Source organism: Octopus sinensis, linkage group LG10 (assembly GCF_006345805.1).
Source record: "Octopus sinensis linkage group LG10, ASM634580v1, whole genome shotgun sequence".
Taxonomy (NCBI): domain Eukaryota; kingdom Metazoa; phylum Mollusca; class Cephalopoda; order Octopoda; family Octopodidae; genus Octopus; species Octopus sinensis.
In genome coordinates, this window is record NC_043006.1 from 26,275,120 (window position 1) to 26,292,218 (window position 17,099).

A 17,099-nucleotide genomic window follows, 5' to 3' on the forward strand; every position below is an offset into this window, starting at 1 on the left:
TACAAATTTTTACCTCTCACTAAAGTTGAAATTTTACTAGTTTAAACATAAAATCAAAGTAATTTCACACAAAGCCTAATTAAATATCTCCACCTCTAAAACAAACATCTAATTAATTATCATAAAAATGTTGTAGTATATTACTTTATTCACTTAGATGTCCAGTCAATTCATTATAGAACTGCTTTTCATAAATATTAGAAAGCAAATTTGGAAGGTTTATTATCAATTCAGTGTCCACTTTTCCCATGTTAACAGGAAGATATTAGACCTAGCTGGTCTTTCCAAGAAAACAAAACTGTTACATTATGTTTTTTTACTTTTTTTTTTTTTTGTAATTGATTACTGCAGAAATGAATCGTTACACAGAATGTAAACAAAGATATTTTGAGGTTTCTCACATACTTGGAAGAAAGTTGGAAATCTGAACATTTTTAGGAATATTGTGTGTGCGTGTGTGTGTGTCAACATCATTATTTAATGTCCATTTTCTGTGCTGACAGGAGTTGAAGAGTTTGACAGAAGCTGGCCAGCTGGATGCCCTTCCTAATACCAGCCACTTTATTGAGTGTACTTTGTGCATATTATGTGGCACCAGCATGAGTACCTTTTATGCGACACCAACACTCATGAGCCCTCAAGGGAAGGATCTCTCAGCTAAGAGAGGGATATAGAGGACATGCCTGTATGTATGGATGGCCAGTTTTACTTAGCTTGACGTTACATCTCCAGCACAGCAAACTACCAGAAGTCTCGATCCGTTGTCATTTCTTCTGTGAGGCCCAATGTCTGAAGGTCCTTTCTCACCACTTTGTACTATGTCTACCAGTGTCTACTCTTTTTACAAGTTCCCTCCACAATTAGAGATCAGTACTTCTTTATGCAGCTGTCCTCATTCATATGCATCACATGGCTACACCAGTCCAGTCTTCTCTCTTGTACACCACTTCTGATGCCGCTTGTTCCCAATTTTTCTCTTAAGATGTTTACACTATGTTGTACATACACTTACATTACCCATCCAGTTTTACTTAGCTTGATGTATCATCAAGCATGCTGGTTTCATTTCTTTCAAGCCTTTGCATGTTATCTGCAGCTATAGCCCATGTTTCACTGACATGTTGCATAGCTGTTTGTTACCAACAATGGTAGTAGCTCTCTGAGCATTGCCCAGCCTGTTCTTATTCTAGCAACTACACTTCCTCCTCCACAGTTAACTTAGTCACTCAGGTAATGAAATCTATCTGCTATTTCTAAGGATCACCCTGGATATTTGGGGTCTATTATCTATACATTCTTAGTGTTCAGTGTACCTGCACATCTACCACACATAGTTGTACATTCCTCATTGAGGAAGGACTTTGCATTTACCAGCATCTGCCTATCCTTGTATGTGGTGAGAATGTAGTTAATCTGCAAGTGCTCACCAGATTGATAAGGAATTAGGTGGCTGGCTGGTTATACACACACACACACACACACACACACACCATGCATGTGTGTGTATGTGTTTATAATTGACAGAGTACTGTGGTAGCCAGGTTACGACATGAAGTATTGACAAGTTGATAGCCTACATCATAATTATCCCCTCAAATTTTATATACACATAAAATTTGAGGGGATAATTATAATCCAGGCTATCACCTCATCAACACTTCATGTAGGCCAGCATAGTATTCCATTAACTATACACACACAATTAGTTAATAAGCAAAACACCTAGAGTTTGAATAAGTTCTATGAACATATATTGGGTCTCTTTTTATTAGTGTTATCATACAGGCCTGACACTATGGTGAAGAAGTTTGCTTTGCAGCCACAAGGATTTGGCTTAAGCTGATTTAAACCTCATGAGTGAAAATTCTGAAAGAATCTGTACATAAGACTGTTATATACATAGGTGTACTGTCATATTTTATTTTTTGAATTTCTCACCAATGGAGAAGGAGCCTGTTTCTAACCAAGAAACTCTTTCACTGGAATTTAGACAGTATCAGACAGGGTACTCACACATGTGTGTGTGTGTGTTTAGCATGCACACATGTTGAACTTCACGATTGTTTTACATATTTTGATGGCACCTTGTTCTTTAATCTTCTGATTAGGTTTCATCTTTCTGGTTTTCGAATCACAGCTTCCCAAGAATAGTACTGATAATTAGTTATGAAGCCAAATTCTCCAATAATTATAGGCAAAAATCTAAGCTGTATGTATATATACGTGTGTGTCACACACAATCACACAGACTGGCTTTGAACCTTCATTTAAATTAGATTCAATTTCTTTAAATTTCTCAAGAAAATGAAAAATTGTAAGCATTCATGATCCTTGTTAACTTGAAAATTATAATTTTAATTTTTCATGGATAAAACAAGAATAGTTTCCTTGGGTGCATATATATTAATGTTATGAGAAGAGTAATTACCAAATAAAATAGGCAGAAACATAAAGACAAAAAGCTAAGATCATGGTGAACACCACAATGCCACTGACAGTAGTTTTAATAATTCTAAAAAACTCACTTGTTATTGATTCAATCTTTTGCAACAATGAAGCCAGAACAGTGAGAGGTGTTCGTAGAGTCAGTACAAAGCAAGCTGGAAGCATACAACTGTTCATGTTGCTTAATCCTGAGAAAGATGGCAGGCTGTAATAGAAAAATAAATGTAATTCTGGCATAAATTAGAGTAACTTTATTTCCTTAAAAGCAAGTTCTTAAAAATCAGAATGCGCAAAACTGAATAATTGCAGGTAATGTCCAAATAAATATTGAATCTATATTGCATTTCATCAAGACTGCTGTAAAATAAACTGTAGTAAAAAGGAAATTAAATGAGACTTTTCTTTCCACTTGTAATTTATTGTCAAAATACTAAAAGCTAGGTTAATTGGGCTTTTCTCTGAGAGCTACACAGAATACAATCATCATCAACATTTAATATCTGTCTTCCATGCTGGCATGGGTGGGACAGTTTGACAGCAGGTCCACTGTCTGCTTTGGCATGGCTTTTAAGACTGGATGCACTTCCCAATGCCAACCACCTTACAGTGTGAACTGGGTGCTTTTTACATGGCACCCGCACCACTGAGGTCACCAAGTACCTTGCAAGACAAAGGTCTTTTGCGGGAAGGGTGGTACTGTAGGAAGTGGCTTTGTACCAGGACAATTTCTTGACAGGAGTATAGAATAAAAATACTTTCAAGATCGACAGAAATGCCATTTTTATATATTCTACACCTTTAAGTACAAATAATATATGAAACTGGGAAATATATATTAATTTTCAGTATGTTACACACTTGTATTCACCTGTGTCTCACATACAAGCCTATATTATTGGACACATTCTTTTCTATAAATGTACTTTATAAATTGCAAATATTATATTGACTAATGAAAGAGTTTTATTCTTTATTTTCAATGAAAATTAATGAAATACAGAGAAAGAATAACATCTTGTACTGATTATCTTTGCATTTCAATTAACTCTAATATACCTGCTTAGAAAAAGTGGCAAATTCTTGGAAGTCAATATCTGGGATTAATTTTAGTAACAAAACAAACAGGTAAAACACATAAAAGGTTCCATTTTCATGTTTACTGTAAAGTTATAGCTTTCACACCAATTAACTAATTTCACTTGTCCATAGATAAAACACCCAGGTAAAAATAACTGTAAATCCTTGGTATTTAAGTAACCACCTTCTAATAAAATTTCAAGTCAATATGTAAAAAATTAAAGTTACAAAATAATACCGAGTCTGATCAAGCCAAACCAATAGGAATAGATAAGAATTACATTTGACAGAGTAATCATACATTACCTTTTACCATCTTGGTTTTTCACAACTGTCATCAAAGGCATTGTTTGCAAGCGATTCAGGGAACTGTGTTCAATTGATACTGTGACACTTTGTCCCAACTGATGTTCTGTGATGGCTACAAAATACATTAACAATTGAAAATGCAATCAGACACTCTAAAACAAACAGATCAAAGAAGAGAAAATAGCAAATGAATTGAATAAATCAATCTAAACTATTTATCCCTAGTATAAATTGATCTAACATTGGAATATATTGTACTTTGTTTTAAATAAAAATGGATTCAAAGTAGACACATAATTGAGACAAAAAATTATCTTGAAAAAGAATTTATCTTAAATTTTGTTCCATAGCAGTTCCTTATGAAATACTTCAAGCTTAATACATAATTTTAATTCAAATTTATTGTTGCATGTCTATGACTATACTGAAATTTCTGTGTTTTAGAATTTCACAATTAAATAAGCAATAAGTAGCCAAGGGATTTTTTTCATTTTTCTTAGAGATGTTTACTATTATTAGTAATTAAATTCACAAAGAATAAAAAAAGAACAGTCCATTCAAAGCAATTTTTGAAAAAAGCCTGTAGAATACATACCATCTATTGTGAGAGGATGTTTTATTTTAGTTTTACGATCAAGAAGATCATATGGAGAAACAAAATAAATAAGCTTCATCGGGCGACCACCTTTACGTGGCAACAGGATACCAAGTGGAGATCGAAAAATAATGTTAGAATCACCCACAATGATACTGCAATAAAATAAAAAACAGAAAATCACATCACTGAAAATATTATCAAAACGATACACTACCAATCAAATCTGCATTTCCTATTGTTGAGGTGAATATCATTCATGCTCAATAATCAACTATTAGCAACATGAGCTCACATACACTTTACTATCAGCTATGACACATACACTAGGTTCAAACTTGCACACACACACACATACAAACACAGTGATATAGATACACATGTATACGCATACATAAGCACGTAGCACATGCTTGACTGCTAATAACGTAAGTTTTTTTTTTTATTCTCTCTCTGTTTATTTTCTCATATTCCTTTTTGGTGAAGAGTGTAGGTTTGAAATGTAAAAGACTTTTTCACTTTCCCAAGCACCAAACTAAGACACTTCTTGTTCACCTGGCTTCATCTTTTGTTTTTCTGCAAATTTCAACTATATATATGTATATACAGGGGTTGGACAAAGTAATGTTTTGCTAAAATTGCTGTTTCTTTTCAGATATCATGAGAAAAACGTAATTAAAATTCATTAAAAATGCTAAATCTATCACACTTTCAAAGAGGTCAAATTGTTGGTGCTCCTATAGCAGGCACTAGCGTAATGAAAACACCCGAAATGTTTGGTGTATCAAGAAGTACTGTCTCGAAAGTAATGACAGCCTTTGAGAAAGAGGGGAAAACCTCGTCAAAACCAAAATCCAGAATAACTGCAGAGCTTAATGACCACCTCGAGAACCCAGTTTCCACAAAAACTGCTCACTGGGAGCTGGATAAAGCCAGATTTTATGGGAAGCTGCAATAAGAAAACAGCTACTTCCAAAAACAAATGTTGCAAACTGTTTAGAGTGGAGTAAAAACCTACTGAATTGGTGCCTAGATCACTGGAAGAATGTTACCTTCTCGGATGAAACATCCATTACCTGCACAAAGTAGATGCAGGTGTTTTTAAATCAAGGTTGGACCTTCTCCTGTCAAGATTCCCAGTTGAACCTACCTCGCGGCAAGAGGTGCAAATGAGAGTAGCTACATCAAACTCCATTCTTCAACAAGTGCCACAGCTCTGAGCTGAGACAACAGAAAAACAAAGAGAATATATATATATATATATATATATATATATATAAAATACAGTGTACATTAAGAAGCTTCCATCATAGGAATCCATTACGCTAGAAAGAACAGTTAAAATCCAAACCACTAATTAGGGCTAAATACTCGAAGGGAATGAAAAATAAAAACATTTACCCTATTTTTCCTAGACTATGCATAGTTTCTGCAATCTTATATAAATTAAAATAAAATAATTCCAATTTATATCTGGCGCTGCTTCGACAGGATGCCAAGGATCAAACATATAGATACGAGGCGATAAGTAACATGCCACATGTCTATATGTTATAATCTTTCAAATCGACCGCGTAAGTGTGGAACTATCCGGCAGTAAATAAATTGCCGATTTTCTTTCAAACTTAGCCAAAAACCTTTTATAATTAATTTTTCCTTCTGACTAGACCACTGGTAACAAAGAATTTTTCTATAAATATTTTTGCTACCCTAAGATTTTTTTAATTAATGATAAAAAGGTTCTGAGTTCAAATTCGGCTGAGGTCTACTTCCCCTTTTATTAATACCGGGATCAATGTACAACTGACCCTTCCCCTGGAACTGGTGTCATTGTGCCAAAATTTGAAACCAATTTTATATATTTACTTTACTTATGATTAGTAAATACATCTGAATGAGCCAAAATCCCCATTCACTCGAGTGTGCATATGTGTCACGCACGCGCACGCACACACACATACAAAACACACATAGATGTGCAGATATGTACACACACACACACACACACACACACACACACACACTCTTATCTTTTAAAACACACTGGCATCAAATCCTAACATTTGTTCAACTAGACATACTTATATATGAAGACACTGTTTTCTTTTATGCATAATAAATGTTTCAGTTAGAAATACTTTCTGCATAGAAATTTTCAATAGAAATAGATATTCCAAGAAATAAATCTTCTTTCATGGAAGAACATCTTTGTTGAAATAAATGCAAATAGAATTTAGCCAAAATATAAAATTCTTAGAGGTTTTCATAAGAATAAAATCCTACCTCTGTAGTTGTGCAAGCATGCTTAAATCACATTCCAAAGACTGAAGCGCAAGAAAGGTTTTGGTTTTCTGTTTCCTAAAATTAGAAGAAAATTTTTAGCCAACAACATATTATGGAAGTTTTTAACACTTCAAAATTAAAACGAGTTTTGGAAACATCAACCAGTTACCATGTGCATAAATTTTTTGATAAACATTTGGAGTTGTTTGGGCCATACAACATGCTTGTAGGAACTGAAATCTTAACAGCTACTAGGTGCCATTCTTTTCACATCAGTGATGATCACTATCAACTACACAATACATATTCCATGAAAACATGAGATATTATTTTGTTCATCTGATTACTACATGCACAGCGACATATTCTGCAAGTTCAATACAAAGTTTACTCAGCTTTCTGATATTTTCATAAATTAAAAAAAAAATTAAAATAAGGTACCACTGTTTCCACTCAATTGAACAATGTTCATATACACATTAACGCATAATGCTAAAAATAAAAAGCGAACAGAACTAAAGAGGGAATATTCTATAGGTTATTGGAAACGAAACATAGTTATTGTAGGATACTGTACTCATTAAGTTAAACAAATCCAGTGATTCTGGAATATTCAATAAATCTAAGCAATAAGTCTCAATACACACATGCACTCAGACTAATAGTCATGTTTCATTGCTAGTCTTCACATTAAGGGGCCTGTCATATTCAATAATGTTCTCATAATTGGTGCACATAAGAGTGTATGGTTGAATTCCTATATCTTTTCAAATTGTAGCAGCAAAGAAACTTTTTTTCTTTTCTAAGTTTCATTTTTATCAATACTTCTTAATCTTTCCCTTTTATTTGCTTGTGATGTATTACATTCATTGTTCTTTTTTACAAAGCAGACCAATTCCAGTAAACATTGACCATGTTCCAATAAGTATGGCAGCCTTAATAAAATAGAGATTCCATCAAATTATGGTGACCACTGAGATTTATTTCAGAAACTTATTTTACTGCTCTCTCTATAAAGCCATAATCTGTAGGAAGACAGACATATCAAGGATGGCTGATCATTTGTAGTCAGCAAAGGATGGTCAAGAACCCAAATAGAAACAACGCTGAAAGATAAGATGTGTGACAATATGTTTAACCCTTTGGAGTTCAGATTACCCTGTCAAATGTAATACTTATTTATTCACATTGTTTTTAATGAATTCTGTATTAGCTTGTAGCTTTGAGATTTTGGTGATGTGATTATTTATTTTTAGAATGACATTGTAATGTTAGTGTAAGATGTTGGATCTGGCTGATTTGAATATAAAACAGGAAGAATATCTAGGCCAGACATGGTTGGTTTAAATGCTAAAAGGTTAAAGTTCCCACAAGACAATGAGATAGTGAATATATGTGTTTATGCATTAAGGGCATGAGTTCAATACCTGAGTCAGTCAGTCAATTACTCTCTTTACAGACACAAACTGTGTTTCAAACATAATGTACTAGAGTAGTAGAGTAATTAGAAAGGAGAATAAGATATGGAGTAATTAGAAAGGAGAATAAGATTGAGAACAATGTACTTCTGTGGATTTAATAAAATCTGTTTCAAATTACAAGAACATTAGCAAATTATGGTTAGCACCTGAGGAAGGTGAAAGGATACAACCAAAATGTTGTGACTAATAATGAAAACAAGGGTAAAAGATTGAAAAGAACAGTATACAATAGTAAATTTCCATCTCAGAAATTCATACAAAATTAATTACTGTTAAGTGATACCATTTCACAAATGATATTTAGTCAGAATGTACAATGTTAAAGTATCAAGAGGATCAAATAGGAGAAAACTTAATTCACAGGGACAGATATTTGAAAAGAGATAATTAAGCCTTTAGCATTCATATTACACTGTCAAATGTAATGGTTTTTTATTCACATTTTAAAAAATTAATCATGTATTATCTTGTAGCTCTGAGATTTTGAAGATGCAATTATTTTCATGAGATTGCATGGTAGGTGTGAGATGCTGGATATGGCTAGTTTGAACATAAAACAAGTATTTAAACTGGCCAGAGATGGCCAGTTTAAATGTATAGGTTGTTAACTAACATTATAAATAAATTTATAGCCTCAAAACAAAATAACTTATAAAATAAACATTTCAACTTACTTGTCACCAGATATATTGTAGATTTGACATAAACCTTCCAAATGAGAAGTAAATTCACTGAAATCACCTCGGCTAAAAAACATAAAGCAGCAAAGAAAAGCACATTTTTATGTTGTATGACTTCCATAATTTTTACAATATTTTGTAAATATTTACTTAAGTTTACAAAATAATACTTATTTAATTTCACTCAAGAATTTGTCATTGAAACAACTACAAGGGCATAAAGAGTGAAAAATGGCTGGCAACACAAATATATAAGCATTTAAAAAAGTACATATAGAATAAAGTAATAATTCACAAACTTAAGATTATGTTTGACAATCCCACTAGCTATAAATATGTTATTTGATAAGAATAACATGAAAATAAACTACAGTTGCTTTGAAACAATCACAACACAAATTTACCATCATAACTATAATTATAAAAGAAAAACATAAAAACGTTTAAAAACACCACACAACTCCTAACTGTAGCCAGAATGTAACCTCTTCCTACTCCACAAACTCAGTAAAAGAAATGACTCAACTGCTAAGCACAGAAAATTGTGGTTTCTTGTGTAAGATTTCACTAAATAAATTTTCCATTATATTTTGCACATTACAGACCTGTTTTTGGATCATGGATACAGTTGCCTAATGAGATTTGTTTTGATCAAAGTATGTGTAAAGGAATGTGTGATTTACAGCTCAACTTAAAATGGCTGGGTACCTCTGTCAGTTTTAGGAATTATTGGTGTTGTCTATCTCATCCTCATCATCTTTTAACATCCGTTTTTCATGCTGACATGTGTTGCACAGTTTGACTGAAGATTGACAAGCCAGAAGGCCGCGCCAGGCTCCGTTCTGTTCTGGCAAGGTTTCTACAGCTTGATGCCCTTCCTAATGCTAACCACTCAGAGAGGGTAGAGGATACTTTTATGTGCCACAAGCACAGGGGCCAGTCAGGCAGCACTGGCATCGATAATGTTCAAATGGTGCTTTTTACATACCACTGGTATGGAAGCCTGTCAGGCAGCAATGGCATCGACCACGCTTGAATGGTGTTTCTTATGTGCCACCACCATGGGTGCTAGTTAGATGGCACTGGCATTGGCCACAACGATTTCACTTGACTCAACAGGTCTTCTCAAGCACAGCATATCTCCAAAGGTCTCAGTCACTTTCATCATTCAAAGTTTGTGCTTCACCACTTCATCGTAGGTTTTCCTGAGTCTACCTCTTCCACAGATTCCTTTAACTGTTAGGGTATGACACATCTTCACACAACTGTCCTCATCCATATGCCTCACATGGCTATACCAGCACAGTTGACTCTCTTGCACATCACAGCTGATGCTCCTTATGTTCAGCTTTTCTCTCAGGGCGCTTACACTCTGTCGTGTAAGCACACTGACATTACACATCCAGTGGATCATACTAGCTTCATATCTTTCAAGCCTACGCATGTCCTCAGTGCTCACAGCCCATATTTCACTGTTGTATAATATAGTTGTTCGCACGCATGCATCATACAGTCTACCTTTTACTCTGAGCAAGAGGCCCTTTGTCACCAGCAGAGGTAGGAGCTCTCTGAACTTTTCCCAGGCTATTCTTATTCTAGCAGCTATGCTCTCAGAGCATCCATCCCTGATACTGACTTGGTCACCTAGGTAATGGAAGCTATCAACTACTTTTAGTTTTCCCCCAATGACATGTGACGGAATCTGTTTTCTGCATATCTTTGGTGTTTATTGTCCCTGTCATCTGCACACACAAAAACTATCTTCCCAGTTAACCTTGTCATATTCTGTGAGAGGCTGAAAATCCCTGAGAACTACATTAATGTTATGCATGTCTGTAGAGTACTCAGTGAGTTAATTTTATCCTCGTGTGGTAATGGAAAGTGAAATTGACAGCCAATATTTGCTGTGTCTATGTATCTATGTAAGAACTTTTCTTTGGATTTATGTATCTACTGTCTTTCTCTCTTTCTCTTTCACTTCCTTTGTGTCCCTCTTCTCTCCTGCTTTTAATTTAACAATGTGTGTATGTGTCTATGTATCTACTTCTCTTGTGATATGATAAGCATTTAAAAGCACAAACTGAATGCCATCACCACCCACTGTCTCTTTCACTCTCTTTCTCTCATACGTCCTCTCTGAAACATTTAAAAACACAAAACGAACGCCATCACCACTCACTGTCTCTTTCACTCTCTCTTTCTTTCCTACTTCCTCTCTGAAACGTTTAAAAACAAAGTAAGCTACTAGTCAACAGTTGACATGGTAAAAGTCAGTGGTTAACAAAGAGAGAGAGAGAGTCCAGAAATAGGATGAGAGCAAGAGTAAACCGAATTGAATAATTGGATCTTTTAACTTTGCCATAATGTACCGCTAGATGAATAACAATAATAATAATTATTATTATTATAAAGAGCATTATAGAGAGAAACAGAATTCAACATTACTTCTTAACTTCAACTATTGCTATATAACCCACAGTATGTAGTTAGCCAAACTGTGATAAAATAGATAAATGAATAAACAATAATAAATGCTAGAATAAGTCAATAATCTATCAACACATTTCATCATTTATATATATTTATATTTGGCATTACTTTTACGCATTGCACATCTTTCTATAAAGAACTCTAGAAGCTGAAATGTATCAACTAGACGAAATACATTTTCTTCCACCAAAAATAATTCAAACAAATTGGTATAAAACAGGAAAAAAGAAGACATCTTACCTGAGAACTTCCTGAAGGTCTTGACAGCTCTGAAATAAAAGCAAAATAATATTTTGTTTTAAAAGAGAGAAATTTCTCATTCTAATGTAGTGATATATGCTTTTAAATCAAAGGCAGGTACTTTTGGTGGCTGAACCAGCTATATCGTTTACTAGATGTTATATAATCTGTGGTCATTAAATATATTTCACTACAGCATTTACACATTAAAATAAAGAGTGCATTTTCAGTAAGTTTTCTATTATTCAACCAAAAACACATGTGTGTGTGTGTGTGTGTATTTAGTGAATCTTGTGATGACATGAATGTATACAATGCACATGTTTGTGTAATGAGCGAATCCAATATAAGTTTATGTGGGCATGTGTCATAATGTTCAAATAATGCTATGATTCATGTCCAGAGAAAAAAAAAACTTATCCAGGTTGGAGAGGTAGCCAAGTGGGTGGGAGACCATACTTGAAATTTCAAAATGTGAACTGTTGCTTGTGCATGCAGGGGGAGAAGGTTTCCTCCCTAATATTTAAAATGTTCGCTGTTGATGTTATGATATTTAGTTTTTTGATAATACAGGGCTTGCATCTGCCTCCCCGTCCCCTGTTTTTGCTGGCCTTAGCTATGTTTGAGTATATATGAGGTTTGCTCACATTCCTCTCTTTAAGTGTCCATATCATATTGGATAAAGATGTTGAAGGTCTTTTATTCCAATCAAATCCATAATGCTGGCCTTGTACACTAATTCTTTTACCAGGCACCTATTGTTCAGGGTACAGCAGTCTAAAGATCTACAATTACAGGATCTTTGTGGATGTTCCCAATGTTGCTATAACTATTGTAGTTGAAAATGATCAACCCTATGTTGGAGAGGCAACTATGTAGATTTGACCATATTTCTACTGAAGATCTTGTGGTATTTATGTGAGTGAGGGAAGTGGTAATCTATGAGTGTCAGGAATTTTCTAACTGTATTAGTGGCTACATTCATATTCTATGGGGGATTGTACCATAAAATTTTCGTCTGTCTACATCTTCTTGGTCTATCTACACTTGATTCAATATAGGTTATATTACTCTTAAACTGAACCTTTCTAATGCAGCATTGTAGCATGGAGAAGCTTTTTGAGTGTAGCTTTATCAGTGGATAAGTTGGAAACTTACATACTAATGCTATTAACAAATTGTTTGATTATTGATGGTGGGTGGTTAGAGCCTATGTCAATATCGGGGGTATCCTCATTTGGCTTATGGTAGGGTTTAAATTCGCCTGTACTACAATTCATATTAATGTCTAGTAAATTAACTTCTTTAAAGTTAGTGTTAATTGTAGTTCTTAGATTCAGTTGGCTAAATATTTTGCATAATTTTTTCCTTATGTTAGCCATATCCAAAACCTCATGAACTTATGAATTTACAATGCCATGGACCAAGTTTGCATTATCCTCTGCTAAAGGAAAAAGCCTTCTTTACCAAGCGGTGATCTGTACTAAAAATGGATTGGTAAGATATGTTGTATTCAAAGGAGACTTGTTCACAAGTACTCTATGTCACAAGAAAAGTTCATAAATCATTGACACTTGAGAACCCCACATTTTAAAAATAAATTTGCTGAATAAAAGATAAAACAAACCACCACTATTACTTGTGTGACACAAGCCAAAACACCTGCATTTGAGAACTGATTGATGTACTGTGATATTTGTCAGAGAAACTTAATACTATTCACTAACCTACACCAATCTTAAACAAACGTAATGAACTTATTTCAATATACTGACACCGCTCAGGCAGTTCTGGGCTTTGGTTTTTCCACGCACCAATTTTCTAACATTTACAATGAGAATTCATAAAAAGAGGATATGCTCTTCATATCATAGCCACAAACATAGTCACATACATTCCATGAAGTAATTACTTCTTATATATTAAAAAGAAAAAAAAATCACATGAACATTTCTAGTGTTGCATTGTTAATACAACTCTATCTTTTTCCAGAAATCTCTCTCTATATAAACGGCAGTTTGTCTGTGCGTGTTTCTGTGTGTCTGTTTGCTTGTACCCTCACCCTGACCACGGCTTTCAACCGATTCTGATGAAACTTGACACACACATAGCCCAATGTCATAATTCAAAACTAACGCAGAGAAAATTTTTAAAAGTTCCCCAAGTTCTGAAAAAAATCGATAAATTCGACATGGGGTCGAGAATCAGAAACACAAACCACAAACTGTCTAGGGGACGCAACTCCACCTTTTTTAACTCTCCAAAAAAATTTACCATCATTTTTTCTCATTTTTTTGCTATTTTTTGGCTATAACTCTCTAAAAATGCTTTATAGTTATTTCCCTTACAAACCTGAGCAACGCCGGGCGATACTGCTAGTCATTGATATTTTTCTACCCATTCTGATTATATATAACAAAAAAATTAGAATCTATATATAAATGAATATTACTATTTTTGATAAAAAGAAATGGGGGTGGGGAACCCCACACATATAAGAAACACACTTACTTTTGGTTCTCCTTGGTGAGCTATCTTAACATCCTTAGCCATGCCAGTTTTGTCCATTGCTACTTGGATATAAAACATATCAGAACCAACAAACAACTGTGATTCGGGTCCACTGGGTGGAGTAAAACTTAATCCAACTTGCCGGGCAACCGCTTCCAATTGTTCCACAAGATTTAACTGAGAAAGCACTACAATATATAATTAAACAACATATAATTACAGAGTAAACTTTAGGAATATACACAAAATAGCAAAATCAATTTTTAGATTACCTAGAGTAAAAAAAGGAAGGTAGAAACAAAGATGCCTGGCAAGATAGGTCAACTAATACAAAATCATCTGTGTATCTATGTGTCCATGCTAGTATGAGTTTGAACAAAAATTGTTATTTGCAGCATCATTTTCTTGTGTACAGATGCTCCGTTTGCTGCCAAAACTGACATGTATATCAAATATAAACTTTCTTTATTGAAAGCACAAAGTAGCCAGTCCTACTGTCAACAAAGAATGTCACCATCAGTAATGCTTTGCTAAAGCACAGACAAGATACACATATACACGTGTATACACATACTTGTACACACATATATATATATATATATAAATAAATATAAATATATATAAACATATATATATAACTTTTTTGAGAAAATTACCATATAGTGAAAACATTCATCAATATGAGCATGAGAATCAACTACAATGGTACAGGTATATAGATGAAAAAGTGCTCTAAGTTGATGCAGAAAAGTACCATTAAATAGACAAAAGATTGGTGAAGTACTGGTTGCTTAAGACTTATAACAGAGTTTCACTAACATGATGGTGGCTGCAGTTGTGCTATTTTGAAATTCCAATAAAATATTTCTAGTGTAAAAAGACAAATATTTAACAATGATATTAATATACAAGTTAGTAAATAGAATAGAAGTGAATTTATTTTCTAACAATATGAAATTAGCAGCTGTAAAAGGCAAGAAAGTAATATAATTTAAAGTAGGTTACCTTTCATTGCTTTCTGTAAGGTGTCCAACCACCTCTGTAACTGGGGACGATCCACTGCATCTGATTGGTGACGTTTGTCCTACAAGAAATTTCAAATTAAAGTTGAGAATTTTTTTTTTTTTTAAATCTTAATTTTACTACAGAACAGGTATAAAGTGAAACAGCATAAAGGCTAAATATATATCTATAGGATATGAGACAGTATAAATCCCTGAAAAAACATAATTATAGGCAAATCTTTGAATTTAGATAAGAAATCATGTCTTATTACCTATCTCTGAAGAAAACATTTAACTCTTTAACAGTAGAAATCAGATATATCCACCCAAAATTTCATTACTCTTAACTGTGGAAAACAGTTTTATACACCAACCTATTTTTTGTTCAAATAAGTCAAGTCTACCTAGAAAATGTAACTTGCCGAAAATACCAATTGTATTTTTTGGTAGATATTTAACGTCATTACTGGAATAAGCAAGAAATTTAATTTTGCAGTTAAAGGGTTAAAAATCTCCAATAATGATATTGTATAGGTTCAGTAGCATCATTTTCTTCCATTTGTCTGTATTTGCACACGTTAAACTTTACTAAACCTGATCATAACTTTTGAAACATGTATATCAAAGCATGTCCAACTATTCTATCTTCATATACTGAAACACATGTATTAAAACTAATATAATATTCAATCTTTGCTGTCATGCTAGAATATGAAAAAAGAAAAGAAAAAGAAAGAAATTAATGTCAATTCTAAAACATCTACAGTAAAATTGAAATAATTTTGCTCTATAATGATCCAACCAGATTTCAAAACATACCCTACCATCTCTTAAAATTAAAATATATTGGATAATCTAGTCCAAAATAAAGAGGTGGAATGACATAGCAAGAGTGCCTTTGTTCATAGATCTGCTCTATCAGAGCTAACCTGGAGGAAAAACCTCAGAAAAGCAATAACAGTGAAAATGGCACTGAATTTGTGAATTATAGAAAGAAAAATCATATTTAAAATAAAGTTAATAAGGTGAAAGTTTAAAAAATTGATTAACTCTTTATGTTCACACTATGGCAGGGGAAGATTTTTTAAAGACATCTAATATACACCCTCTTGCTTTTTACTTAAAATATTGCAGCTAAAATTAAAATTTGAATATTAAATGCTAGGGTACAGCACCACTGATTGAGAGTGGAACACTTCTACATATAACATTCACATATTTTAAATTATGTGTGTATGTAGATGCAAAAGACACAAATTTACTTTTTGAAAATTCAGTATTCTTTTACATGTTTCAGTCATTTGACTGCAGCCATGCTGGAGCACTGTCCTAAAGGATTTTAGTCGAAGAAATCGCCCCCAGGACATATTCTTTGTAAGCTTAGTACTTATTCTATCAGTGTCTTTTGCTGAACTGCTAAGTTACAGGGACATACACACACCAACATCAGTTGTCAAGTGATGGTGGGGGGGGGACAAACAGACACAAAGACACACATATGTGTGTGTGTGTGTGTATATATATATATATATATATATATATACATACACACACACACAAGCACACAGTGGGCTTCTTTCAGTTTCTGCCTACCAAATCCACACATAAGGCTTTGGTCAGCCCGAGGTTAGAGTAGAAGACACTTGCCCAAGGTGCCACGCAGTGGGACTGAACCTGGAATCATGTAGTTGGGAAGCAATTGTATTGGTAGTTTTACTAACAAGTGTAATTTGTTGTGTGTGACAAATTACACTTAATAAAAAAAAAAAAAACATACCTTCTTAAAAACCATAAAATGTTTTATTCAGTGAAGCTAGGTTATTAATTGAATATAATTTCCTTTTGTCCTTCAACTGATTCTATCAATCTCTCTAATTTCAATCCTAGTATCTTTCTGCACAATATTTTAGTTACCACCCAATTTGTTTGTCCTCTTATCACTGTTTATCAATAGGAAAATGGAATCAGTCTGGATGACAAGAGT

General features: G+C 33.7%; 1 protein-coding gene across 3 annotated transcripts in view; it reads right to left on the reverse strand.

Annotated features, from left to right (window-relative positions):
* The window catches only part of LOC115216606 (serine-rich adhesin for platelets), a 131,651-nt gene that overhangs the window by 20,292 nt on the left and 94,260 nt on the right, over window positions 1–17,099 (reverse strand). For all 3 annotated transcript variants that reach the window (XM_036506407.1, XM_029786081.1, XM_036506406.1), the window contains 8 exons: window positions 15,117–15,195; window positions 14,112–14,299; window positions 11,601–11,629; window positions 8,865–8,936; window positions 6,710–6,784; window positions 4,427–4,581; window positions 3,829–3,943; window positions 2,526–2,650 (listed from right to left, as the gene is read on the reverse strand). In XM_036506407.1, coding sequence (XP_036362300.1) covers window positions 2,526–2,650; window positions 3,829–3,943; window positions 4,427–4,581; window positions 6,710–6,784; window positions 8,865–8,936; window positions 11,601–11,629; window positions 14,112–14,299; window positions 15,117–15,195 — 838 coding nt within the window. The remainder of the gene's footprint in view (window positions 1–2,525; window positions 2,651–3,828; window positions 3,944–4,426; window positions 4,582–6,709; window positions 6,785–8,864; window positions 8,937–11,600; window positions 11,630–14,111; window positions 14,300–15,116; window positions 15,196–17,099) is intronic.